We start from the raw sequence: 13501 nt of genomic DNA, 5'->3' as shown, positions 1-13501 counted from the left end.
GAAACTGGGTAATTTTTTGTTATGTGATAGAATAATCAATAAAGAACAATTCTTGAATTTCCCCTGGGGATCAATAAAGTATCTATCTGTCTAGAATATAAGAGTCAGTAAAATTTACAAATTCTGACTCACTGAGTCAGTATTTGTAGATTTTTAGTCACAGAATGTTTGTCCTGAGGAAATATGCTTATGCAGGCTTTTGTTTCCTTAGAGATATATGTGTGTTAGACTGAGAAACCTCATTTGAAACAATGGTGTCTTTGACTATACAAATGTCTGCTATGTAGCTATGATGGGCCCTTGTGGTATAAATTAATCACACTCTTCCAAATTTGTTTGTGTATACCACTTTTATTATCAACATGTAAAGTAAACAACATGAATCAATTGAAGTAGATGAATCCTTGTAAATGATAAATTAAGTAAATAAAATAAATATGTACTACTCATAATGTATGCTCATTAAGCAATTATAAAAATTCTGTAGTCATTCCAAACAATATTACACAAAGAAGATGTGTGATATCAGTGTATAATTTCACAAATTAAACCAGTATGAAATACTACATAAATAATTGTGTCTCGGTTTTAAAGGGGTCATGCCACAGGAAACCATTTTTTTATGTTGGCTAATACAATATTATATGTAATAATAAGATATGTCAATGTGATTGGAGACATATCCGTCTCAATTTAATATCAAAATAAAAGCTTAGGTGCTACAACATAATGAGAAAACTGAGTCAAGGCATTTTTTCAATAAAAAGACTTGCAGACTTTACAAAAGCATCTCAGGAAATGTTCAAATTAGTTGAAAAGTGTATGGCGTGGTTCCTTTAAATGTTATTTTATTGTAGGTCATCCAGGCCACATGAATAACATTGCAACTGCATAATGTTTTGTTCCACATAAGACAGCGTTCTCAGAAAAATCAACCAATACACAGCTATCAACCTACAGTACATCTCTCAAATAAAGAAATATGGAAATTACATTTAAAGTGCTATTAGGCAGTTTAATACGAGTGAGAGACTATATAAATGATAGAATTCCCTTATTTGTGGGTAGAGCATATGTCAAAAGGGAGGCAGATGCCATGTCTCAAGCGAAACATCTCTTCAGGAAATGGCTCATATGAGTGTAGACATGGTGATTGGCTGTGCCTCCAAGGCCATGATCCTCATCAGTGTACCACTGAGAGAAAGAGAGAGAGATAAAGAGACAGATTTGCAAAAGGTGTAGAGAGAATGGTAAACGGTATGACCAGGCATTTGACCATGAAAGTATTTTGTCATCATTATATAGGCTACATTTTAGATGGGCCCTCGGATGCTTCAACCCTTGAGTATCATAATGGCTACCCAGCTACCACAGTTACGTTGCCATTACGTGCTGCAACGTAATTTAATGACCAAAAATTTGAGCTGAGTTTAATTAAGGTCAGGACGTTGCGGCAACATTACTTATGGTACCAAATAGCAACTTTTCCAAGTGACCATAGCATGACGTTGCGGCAATGTTATTCACATTACCAACTGGCTACATTATCAGTGGACCAGGTAAGGACGTTGCTGCAACATTGCTCATGGTACCAAATGGCAATGCCATCAGCTGACCTGATCACAATGGTGTGGCACGCACCGTTCTTCACAGTACCAAAATGCAACATCATCAGCTGACCAGGTCACAACGTCGCTGCAATGTCATTATCATCACAACCCTTAACATAAGCATGTTAAGGGTTGTGATGATCCAGATCATTTTCTTTCCTTCATATTTACCATGGCTTCGAAATCCACCTGCTCATCCACCAGAGCTTTGGAGATCTGGGCTGCTTGCTGGAAATGCACATTGTCTGAAGTAAACAAAAAACAAGCACATAAACAAACAAAAAAACATTGTAAAAATATCAACATAGCTTTTTTTGCCCATTCTGATGACTTCCACTAAAAAAAAAGGTCATTAATTCCGTATAACAGGACACCTCAGCATCCGTTATCCCGCTTATCACCCGGTTGCCACTATAGGCAATAATCATGCCTTTATAGCACACAAAGGAAACAAGCTGTTCCATTTAAAAAGAAGCCGACTTGTTCAATTTGTTGTACAACTTTCTTTGGCCCTAACAGTGATAGCAGTGGACAGATAGCTTGTTTACAGTTGATTCCATTGTTGTGAAGCCTGTTTCTAGGCTCAACTGTCGTCCTACTGTGGTTGTTAAAGTTGCCATTCATAAGCATTGATATGGAATGGTGATTAAACTTTTTTTATCAGATCTACTGTACGTCATAGGTGTCATGTTATTCAGAATTAATAGCCACCCACCAGCTAATCAGAAAACAGTATTTCTTCTCTCCGGGTGATAAAAGCGGTGATAAGTCTGTTTTAATTAAGGTTGTAATAATTATGGTTGCTTAAGTAAATGTCAGTCAAATGAGAAACCTCACCATCTGCTGTTCCGTGAATCAGGAGGTACTGGACAGATGCAAAGTTCTTTGCTCTGCCAGTTACAGTTGAATTCTGTAGAAAATTATTGCAATCACCATGCTGAATTCACTCTTAAACACTTGAAATACATTTATTAATATGATAAACTTACATCATAGAATGCCTGGTTGTCTTGTGGCCGCTGCATGTATCTCTCTGTGTAGATTGAATCTAAGGGATTCAGTAACGAAAATGACATACATTTAAAAAGTCTGTGTATGCATTATACTGTACATCAGTGAAACTTAATTTATTTTAATTTGATTCATCTCTATTTATTTTTCTATTCTATTTATACCGTAATATTCCCATTTGGACACAGGGGCAACTGCTATGCCACACTTGAAAACGCCACTTCCTGCACCTAAAACCATGGAGGTGACATAGCCACCATAAGACTGAAAAAGAAGAGGACACATATGTTCATCAAGTCAAAACACAGACACATACAATGGCAGTCATTAATTCTTATTCTAAGGTTTACCTACCCAGCCCCATATGGCGATCCTCTCTTTGTCAATGTATCCAAGATCTATGAATCGTCTGAGAGAAAATATCTTATTAAAGCAACACCAAAGAACTTTTCCTCTGTCGCACGCACTTGTTTATCCAGCACCAGCTTTGCAAATAACAATGCACAACAATCCACAGACAATGTAGAATATGTTGCATGATTTTATGAAAGTACGATGTATTGCAACATCAGATGCAAGTCAAATTTGTAGTTTCTCATGTCTCATTCCATCGAACTACTGATCCGCTACCCGATCCGGCAAACTTATAGTATAGTGCGGTTATAGCCGATAGAGGGCCGCGAAGCGAATGCAGAAAGTGCCGTTCACCCTATTACGAGTTGATGAACCACTGAAACGATTTTGGAAACATTATTTTAAGGTACAAAAACTCTTAACATAAAAGTTACAGTACATTTAGTTATAGGAGGGTGGCATTAATGAGTGTTGGGTTCAAAAATAAGGTTGGGTTCAATAAGAATGTTCTTGGTTATGTGAATGTTAGCATGGCCTGATACTGGATACCAAATCCAAGGCTCTATTGAAGCAATACGTTTAGCTAGCCTAATCTAAATTGTGTCCAGCTATTGAAGTAGTCAAGTCACTAAGTACCAAAATGTCTTGCAGTACTACATGTAATGTGGACTACCAGTCCACAGAGGGCGATAGAACAGCAATAGGAAATATAGTATGGCAGTACCGTATGTCTTACTCTCAATTATTCAATCAAATAACAGTATAATAATCCAAAACAAGAACGCCAGAAAATGGTGATTCACTACTGTTCATGTCCATATCATGTTGACTGATACAGTTTAACACTGGGACAAATCTGGACAAGCCAATTTAACAGGTTCAAAAGAAAACCAGAGGATCTTTATATTAGCCTACTTTTCCCAAATTTACATTTGGAAGAGAATGATAACCTAATAATATAATGCCATTACAACACTATAAAAACCTCAGAACAATCGGCCTTCAATGTTCTATAGTGGTGATAAACCAAAGAAGCCCAGAGATTCAAGATTTGGGTTTCTAGATTTGAAAGGTTCTAGTTTTGACACAGTTTTCTCAGCTGTTTGAGAGCTGTTTTCACCTTGCTGCTGTTATCTGATCCTCCACCTCGTAGGTTCCAAGCCGTTTATAGATGAGGTGCATTATTTCATCTCCTTGGTAACCACTTCCTCTGCCGTCAAAGCTGGCGACAATCACCTTCTCCGTGCTGGCCAAGTAGGTAGTCCAGCCTAGCCTGAAGCGAAAGTCTGACTTCTGGCTACAAGGCCCTGCATAGCTGGAAAGGGCATCACATCAAATCAAGATAAAATCACTGCAATCACAACGTGTGTGGTCCAGTTCAGTGCTGCCTGACAAATGCTTACACATCAATGAGGAGGGGGTATTTCTTGGACTTGTCAAAACCAGGAGGTAAGGTCATCTGGTACCATAAGTCTATAAAATAGTACAATAATAAATCATTCACTTAAGTGAGAATTGCAGTGTGGAATTAACTTAGCCTAATTTTTAAAGCATTTTACATCAGCCTGACCATATTTGTCAATCTTTAGGGTATCGTGAATAACTGAGGGCATGGCAATATCTTTCAGGATGTCATCCAGCTGCTGGTTGTCTTCAAGAACCTTGATTTCTGGTATGATGAGAAAAGAAAAGAATGCATGTATGCATATGAAAATAAAATGATTGGTCAATGATGGGTACTATTTGACAAAAATATAGTTGACAACAGAATTTAGAAATAATACAAATGATAAAGCATATTTTCTGAGTAGTTTTTCCCCCACCTGCACCAGTGGTATTTCTGAGGGTGTACAGAGGAAGTCCAGGACCTTCAGAGACACATGAACATCAGCTTATTACAACATATCAGTGTTTCATCGCACATACACACACTCCTAAGTTAGGGACATTGGGCATGTGTGATGTAAAATGTGTGTGCACCCTCTGCCCCATTGCTTTTGATTTATGTATCCACACTCTGAAGCATTTAAAGCTATGAAATACAGTACTATAGTTGACACTGTCTCATTGGAAAAGCACCCTGAAAGCTACTGTATGCTTGGTCTGTGCAAGCATGCAGAAACTGAGTGCCATGTACATGTTTGTGAGTCTCTCTCTCTGTGTGTGTGTGTATGTGTATGTTTATATCCAGCGAACTGGAAAGCTGACCAGAGCAATCCATGCGATAGAAGGAGCCGCCTAAGCTGATGCTGGCTGAGTTGTACTTGCACCTCTCCTGGTTCACATTGCATGTCAGACATTCTGGACTGGAATGTGTGGTTGAGATTGTGATCCTGTCACACACGCGCACACACGCACACATATAGTACACACACACAAACACACACACAAACACAAATAAACACAAATACAGGCACGCAGGTGCACAGAAGCACCACCATGCATGCAGGCAAACATGCACAATACACAAGCATACACATTTAGAGAATCACAGAAAGAGAGAGGGATGGAGAGAGAAAGAAAAATAAAGAACGAGTCAGAGCGAGTACTTCCTGTTTATGCTGCGATCATGGGAAATAGCAAGAGATGACATAACAGTGATTGGCCTGAGACTTCCAAGCTGTTTTTCTAATCTGTCAGTTACAGTAATGTGAATATACAACAGGTCAACATAAAGGCATAGGAAACACTTTTCTCTAAGTCATAGCTGTAAGGGCTTTCTGAGACTAATATGAGATGTGGATCTTACTTGTAAACATTTCTTTGCCCAGGATGTCCTTCGTTCCCAACAAAGAATCTGCAGCAAAAAGTAAGAATGAAAAAATAACAAGGATTCTCTTCTAGACTGAGTTATATGTGCATGCAGTAACAAGCACAGGAGGTAACAGGGAGATGCAAGTGTGAATTGCTTACATGGTGTTTGAAGTGACTTTCAAAATACTGATGACTTCCCAATTTCCCTTTGTGATGAATGTGTTGATGTTCTGTGCCAAAGAAGTTCATCATCAAATTAGTCAGACGATCATTCAGTCCTCTCTCTATTGTTGTATGTTTGGTGTGTGTGTGTGTGTTTGTGTGTGTGTGTGTGTGTGTGTGTGTGTGTGTTCTGAGCACTTACTCCCTTGACATGATTTATATGCTTGTAGTGATTGGCATCGCTCTCTATAAGGTAAAAACTGTTCCCATCTGCAGCAAAGACGGGTGCTGATGGTGAAAACTAAAGGCAAAGGAATTCTGATATCAAGGCCTTTCATCAACACACATATTATTTATGTAGATTACCTGTAGTATTGGTACATTAAAACAACTTATCAATGGTATAGTATTTAGGTGAAATCTATGCAATATGGGTAAGAGTATTGCTTGTGTCAGTATGTCTTCACAAGTCAGAACACTTACCCGACCAACCCAACCATTTTGCATAATTTGTTCATGTTTCTGGAAAGAAAAAAGACTATTTGATTTTCCACCCATTTTTTCCACCCACTCAATGGTAACAGTATAGTGTATGACCTGAGTATACTGTAGTGTTTCTCTCCAAAAGTGCAAGCCCATATGATGGTTTGCTTTAGAAATAAATATTTGGCATTTGGCATTTTCTCTCTAATTAAATAAAAATGGAACAAAGTCCTTTAAACTGAAAACTACCGGTATAAAAATAGGTCCCACATTTCCCCTTGTTTGCATTACAGTAAGTAACAGGTCACTTACTGTGCCCATAACCAAGCTGTTTCCATTAAGGTTGTAGACTTGCAGAAGCACATGGCTCTGGTCTCTCTTTTGCCACTGGACAGCTATGCGTATGTCTGACACCCAGGTAACAGTGCTCAGGTAGTGATCACTAATTGGGAAAAGGTTCATCAAAGAATAATTCAGAGCTACAGACAACCATTATAAGTGTGAGGGGCCTCTTAGCGCAGTGGAGGCATTTACTGTATACAACACATCTAGTTAATTTACACCATCTACAGTGCAATCCCTTAGACTCACCCATGGCAACTCATTTACCATTGTGTATAAGAACATTTAAATGCCATATTGTGTCTTGCAGTTAAAACAAAAACAAAGTCAATTAAATTAAATCCACTCTTTGTCTTATTGTTCTTTGGTGATGTTTTATTTATGCATGTTTTACAACTATTTTGTTAACTTACTCTGCTCCAACAGAGCCTGGGACGACAACCTCAATATTTGTTGATGTGTTCGACACATCAACAATAAACAGGCGGACTGTTGGGTTTTCAGCTCCTGGCTTCAGGCACAAACCCAAAGGAGACAAAAATAATGAGACAAATATAAATCAGACTAAACCCAATCAAATCAGTAACATATGGTACTTGTTTTCACATGAACCAATATGTACATGATTCAATGTAATCAATAGGTATACGACTCAGATTCTCTTTTCTCAAATAGAGAAGTTATATCACTAATGGAAAAACTACTGATGAAAGCAGTGTGTGCAAAGTGCATGACTTGAGTCTTGAGTGTGTTACCCACACAAACATGTCATGTTTGACCTTTGAGTTTACTCTGCACACATCAAGTTCAGAGTCCACATGCAGACAGAAAACTTAATTTAGCCTGGCCCTTGTTACTGTAGAAGAATTCTTTCTGCTTGATAATGAGCCGTCTCAAAATGCCACTGAAAATCAGAGCTCCAATGTGAATGATGTTTTACAATGACAGGACTGGTACTGACTGTGGGACACCATAAATAAAAAAATAAGTTCCTAAAAACATTGTTTTTTTTGTTCCAATTAACATCTAAACTTGGTTTTATTAGACAAATGTAGGACCGCTTATTTGTTGCTCTAATGATTGTTCTTTGTATGAAAAGTCCTACCTTGGGATAGGGAATCATGACAGTCTCTGGGTACTGCCCTTTTCCGTACCAGGAATATTCTATGATGGGAACGCCAGTGTCATTGAATTCAGCGTAGGCCACATACATGCCATTTGGGGACCACCACAAGGCGCGGTTTGTGGAAAACATTTCCTCTGCAGAGTCACCACCATAACATAAAACAGCACATTAACATGACAACAAACATTAGCTTGATATTTTTCTAACCAGGCCTGTTTCCCATAGGCCTATAGTTGATATTTGAGCACACCAACCAATCAAATTCCTTAAGCAACATGAATGGCTGAGTTCAAGCTACTTTGTTAGTTAGTTAGTTAGTTAGTTAGTTAGTTAGTTTTGAGTGCACACACAGTGGATATGAAAATCAAGAGGAATGTGACACATTTCTGAAAATGCAACAAAACGTGAAGTGAATCATAATCAAGGACTTCACCTATAACTTGACACCACCCTGATATATTTTCATATACTGCCTGCTTTCCAGAGGCGTTTAACTCTACACCACTTATAAACATGAAAGCCTTTCACCCTGTGGGATCTTGCTCACAAGTCCCACAGATCAACGACTTAGTCTGTAATTGTTGACAAAGTATAGAAAGGCATTTGCTTTGACTGAGTTTGGGTACTGTTTAATGTGGATGAGCAGGCATCACTAACCCTCATAGACCCAATCTGGAATTCCATTGAGGATCAGATTATCTTCTCCATTACTGGTGACCTGCTTGACTTCACCGGTTGGGCTGGCCTTCACGTAAATGTTATTCTTCCACACATAAGCCTGGAGGTAGAATCCATATGATGTATTGAGCAAATAACCATTATTGTCAACTACTGTATGTTTGAGCTACCTTGTTTAAATATTCATTTTAGGCCATGTGGTACCAGCCACATCAAAAGACATGTTGTGAGTTATCTCAATGGATCTATCTTCTCAGATGCATGGCTATGAGCACACGTGCAAATATTGATTATTTATCCTCATTATACAATCATATATTTTAACTATCTTTAATGGAGCTATTATATGTCCAGACATCTTAGAGCATACTAGAGGATACTTCATGTGAAGATATTCATGATATCCAAGTCCAGTTTGTGGACTTACTCACTTTATTGGGAGCCAAAGTTGCATCATAAAATCGCACAGTCACTATTCACACTAACTTTACAACTTCACTCATGATACATCCCCACACAATGAACACACCAAAGAAAATGTCTAAGAAATCCCAAAACGAATGTTCTGCAGTGCAGCCATAAAGTCATCCAGTGAGATAGTACAGTCATTACATAGTCGTACAGATAGTACATTTTTATGAAGCCTCCTCCCTACATGTGAGTATTACAAGTATCAGCAGATCAGTGAAATACTCAGAGATATGGCTTTAAGCACTGTAGTAATATAGATATAATAACATTGACCCTGCCATGTGACTAGTGAATATGTGTGCATGACAGGTCTTGAAAGATTTACACAGATGTTGAGATACACATCTTTGGATTACATTATTTGCATAAAAAATAATTAGTATCTTATGTTAAAGTGCAAATGATTTGCATTGAAGTTTTAGCATATTGTACTTCAATGCTTATACATACCAGTGCATTGCCGGTTGGTGCCCATGCCAGATACTGGATTTCATGAAGGCTTGGGCTGACAAAAATCCTAAATGGAATCAGACAATAACACTGACCGTACATGAAGATTTAATTTTCCTAAAAATGCTGACATACAATGATTAGTGTACTATTATACGATCTTTAAAGTTCATTGGGCTGGCTATAGCTATATTTATGAGGTTAAGAATGAGTTTCTTACTTTGAAGTAAGGTTATAGAAGTGGTAGGATGCTGTGTAGGAGTGTCTCCATAGCTGTAGAATTAAAAGGTTGGTGAGATATTTGTGTTGACAAAATCACTGTGTAATTGTGGTCATCATAACATTATGGCTTGGACGGGCATATAAATCATGTATTGACTGGAGTCATTACCTTGGAGTAGTTACTCATGAGGGCAACATACTTATGATCCCCAGAAATTATATAATCAAAGGCTTCTTTTTGATCCTAATGAGGAAATGAATGTGAAACAATAATTATTTGTTTCTGTCAAAAACACACAACCAAACACACACCAATATGGTACAATTAGCATAATATTTAAAAAAAATGATCTTACAAATATGTCTTTTTCCAGAAACACAAATCCTCCACTGTCTACAGCTGCAGCACTGTGCTGGTAGACTTTGCCATCACTTCCTCTGTGAACATAATCTATGTCTTTTCAAAAGATGACAAAAATACATCAAATTAACATTTATAAGCAAATAAAACGAGTATGCCCAGTATGACCTCCTTCCTTCCCTGTTTTGGAGAACAGTTTAGTTTATTTAATTGCTACAAACAACTGACTTGAAATTTGGGGGGGGGGGGGGGGGGGGGGTTGTTGGAGGGACAACTTCTCTCTCTCTGTGTGTGCGTGTGTGTGTGTGTGTGTGTGTGTGTGTGTTGGACTTCAACATTCAATTTCAAAAAGACTGGTTCACCAAAACTGGTTGAGAAGGAGATGCTAAGAAGCTGTGACGTGTATGCTGTCTGGGAAATATTACAGAGTAAAAGTGTGATGCAGGCCTACCTGAGATCCAGCGCAAGTTGTAGGACCTTGCCCGGATGCTACTGTTGAAGTTGTCCTCCAAAGTAAATGTCCGCTGGGCTTCTATCTTCTCCTCTTAAAAGCACATACAAATACACATTTAGATTCTTCTAGTTTTGGCAGCAAACTATAGACTACCAAATCAACTTCACATGAACCTGTACTGGGTTATCTTATTTAGGCTACAGTAATCCCACCACTGAATTACCTATCTAGTGCAGACTGGAACTTACCGTTCAAAAATATGGTAGTGGGGACAGCTATCAAGACGACAACGACAACCAACCCAAAAATTCCCAAGATCCACTTGCCGATAGTGTTCTGTGCGATATAAAAATAAAAAGGCTATGCAATACAAGAAATCAAGTCTACAAATTTCAGGTTACTATTTTAACATAGTTTGCTTCCTTTTTGCTCATTAGAAAACTAGAAGTTGCTCCTTCATTCAGTTGCTCAATCATTCATTAATTCGTTTAAATTGATTGCGTTAGGACAGTCGTTGAAGCAGCCCTGAAGGAAATAGGCTAGTATATCTACGCAAGGCTGTATCAAAGTTGGTTGAATTTTTATTTCAAAATACTGACCATTGCGGTGGATAGGGTTGTTGGTCGGTTAGGTCAAATCCACGTCTTATGTTGTGTTTCCACTGTGGACATGAAAAGTAGCCAGTTACTTCCAACCTAGGGTACTCCGTCAAAAAAAGAAAAGAAAAAAAAAAACACGAGCACAGCTAACAAATGTGTTACATATTATCTGAACATCGGTTGTAAAGTAGCCTAGACAATAAAATTCCGATAGATTAAAGTTCGCCCAGGTAAAACTGGCTAACCAACAGGGCTGATATGGACAACCTTGCTCTGCTTTCAGCACAGTAGACATATCCTGCATATCAAATATACTGTACAGGTCCTGTGCGCTTTGTTTAGGGTGTAACTGTCGTAGCTACATCAGATGATTCATTACTAATTACCAGGGCCGGCGATTGCTATAGGCGAGCTAGGCAATTGCCTAGGGCGACAAATGTGTTGGGGGCGCCCCGGAGTGGCTATCGGGAGCTGCGGGAGGATTCCCGGTGGGCCGTTAACTTTTTGTGCCTGTCTGAATGTCGTGAGTTTAAATATATTGTTTCTGAAGTTCATTTGCTGCGCCATCGCCTACATGTCGCAGCCCCTTACTCGCAATTTCCCCAAATATTAACAAAGTAGCACTCACAAAAACTGTTCGGAAGTCGCAACTATATCTAGTCTATATTTGCAACAATTAATGGGAGTTTATGAGCGGTCCCAGGGGCGTCACTAGACCTTATTCACTGGGGCACGTGCCTTAGTAAAAGTCTCCAGTGCCCCAGTAAACTTCTAGCACTGCTCTCGCTGGAAATGGCATTCATGAGCGCATCTCCGTGCGTGCTTTAGTCATGACTCGAGCCTGTCACTTACCAGCCAATAAAAATAAAAAAGGAAAAAAACAAAGTTGCCATAATAGCCAATTAGAAAATAGCACCTCTGTAGCTGGGTAAGATTGAACGCAACAACCAATGAAAATCGTTCACATGATTCTTCCGAGTGTTTCGTTGTATTGTGGAAACTGCTGGAGCTCATCACATCACTTTGAGCGCAGAGTAAGTCGTCCCCTGTTTTAATGTTAGGCCTACAACAAATTCACAGCTTGTTTGACAGAAAAAAATGACAAGTTGATCGCTGTTAGAGAATGTTGCCCACATAATTAGCATCTGTTTTTCAATGCTTAGCGTCATTGTAGCCTAAATTTAGCAACAGTTTACCAGCTTGTGCTCTTTCCCTCACATACACACTCACACCATGCGTAGGCTGCATGCACACATGCGGAGAATTAATAATGATTTACGTATACTGTAGAGAGAGTCCTGTAAAAGTAGCGTGTATACTGTTTGTGAAGCTGTCCTACTGTAAAACTAAACATAGCCTTCTGATAAACTATTCAGAGATGGACACAGGGTTGCCAACTTTGGGTGTTTGGCTGGAGTGAGATTTTGTGAAGTCATAGTGCGTGTTCGTTAAAGTTTTCCCTAAACCCAATTTTAAAAATGTCTGTCACCTGACTTTTTTGCTATGTACAGTATAATCCCTGATTTATGTTTTTTTTTATTTAAAAAAAACCTAATAGAATGGAAAAGTTTCTTCAAAATGTACAATTAAATTATTGATTGCACTTGAAAACAAGACCAGTGTTTTAACCCCGTGGCATGGAAGGATTATGAGCCACTGGGCCCCTGGGCACAGACATGAAAAGGGCCCCCCTGCCCACCTGTAAAAGGTAGTAGCTCAGTAGAAAAAATGAAAAATAACCCCTTAAATGATGACTTCTGGCTAGTTTTGTGGAAAGAAATGGACAGATTGAGACGTATGAATGTGTGTATGAGTGTACATATGTATCAGGGATGGAAATAGCCTAAAATATTTTTTTCCACCTACCATTGTGGCTGGTGGATTCCAAAGTCTACCAGCCACTAGAGATACAGTATGAACATTTGATGAAATATGCAATATGATTAAAATGTGCTGACTTTTTTTCTAAACCTACCATCAATGTTGGACAGAACTCATAATTGGCCTGCCCTTCATGCCCAGTAGCAACAAATCTAAAGGTCAACAGAACAGCTATACAGCTATAGTGTCATAAAAGTGGTGTGGCTCTTTTAAGACCCAATTCACTGGTGTGAGTTCTGGAGCCATCCAACTTTATCTAACTCTATACTATCCTACATCATCTGATTTTAATATTATGTCTAGGCTATATTTAACATTTAACATTTATTTTTTATTTGGCCTGTTATGAAATTATGCATTGACCAATATAAGCACACTTTTTTAAGACACTTAAATACATGCATGCTTAGCATTTTGTGAAAACAAATCATTATGGCTACATCGACAAACTCTTAGCCATGAGCTGTATATCCTCTGATTTTAATATTAACACATATGTAGGTATTTAAGCACAGCTCAGTTTTAAGAAACTTAATGCCCAAA

At 38.4% G+C, this 13501-nt stretch overlaps 1 protein-coding gene across 1 annotated transcript; it reads right to left on the bottom strand.

Annotated features, from left to right (window-relative positions):
• Window positions 1-666: 666 nt before the first annotated feature.
• Window positions 667-11292, bottom strand: dpp4 (dipeptidyl-peptidase 4). The gene is made up of 26 exons (XM_042080131.1): window positions 11078-11292; window positions 10727-10814; window positions 10476-10568; window positions 10020-10120; window positions 9833-9907; window positions 9662-9714; window positions 9442-9508; window positions 8500-8620; window positions 7822-7976; window positions 7130-7227; window positions 6687-6816; window positions 6375-6413; window positions 6094-6192; window positions 5889-5959; window positions 5725-5772; window positions 5184-5308; window positions 4799-4843; window positions 4546-4644; window positions 4379-4448; window positions 4096-4290; window positions 2976-3030; window positions 2786-2885; window positions 2600-2658; window positions 2448-2520; window positions 1782-1855; window positions 667-1194 (listed from the first exon to the last, which is right to left on the bottom strand). Exons 1-26 carry the CDS (start codon window positions 11078-11080, stop codon window positions 1102-1104), a joined length of 2229 nt encoding a protein of 742 aa, XP_041936065.1. The 5' UTR covers window positions 11081-11292; the 3' UTR covers window positions 667-1101.
• Window positions 11293-13501: the final 2209 nt, after the last annotated feature.

The sequence above is a fragment of the Alosa sapidissima genome, chromosome 23, assembly GCF_018492685.1.
Source record: "Alosa sapidissima isolate fAloSap1 chromosome 23, fAloSap1.pri, whole genome shotgun sequence".
Classification (NCBI taxonomy): Eukaryota; Metazoa; Chordata; class Actinopteri; order Clupeiformes; family Clupeidae; genus Alosa; species Alosa sapidissima.
Note: the sequence above shows the minus strand (reverse complement) of the source record. Positions and strands in the feature narration are given on the sequence as shown.

What these genes read in the sequence shown, in the direction of transcription:
- dpp4 (XM_042080131.1), bottom strand. An exon ending in CACTACCATATTTTTGAACG is followed by an intron (nt 10,569 to 10,726) that starts GTAAGTTCCAGT and finishes TGTGCTTTTAAG; the next exon opens with AGGAGAAGATAGAAGCCCAG. An exon ending in ACAGCTTGGTTATGGGCACA is followed by an intron (nt 6,414 to 6,686) that starts GTAAGTGACCTG and finishes TTTTCTTTCCAG; the next exon opens with AAACATGAACAAATTATGCA.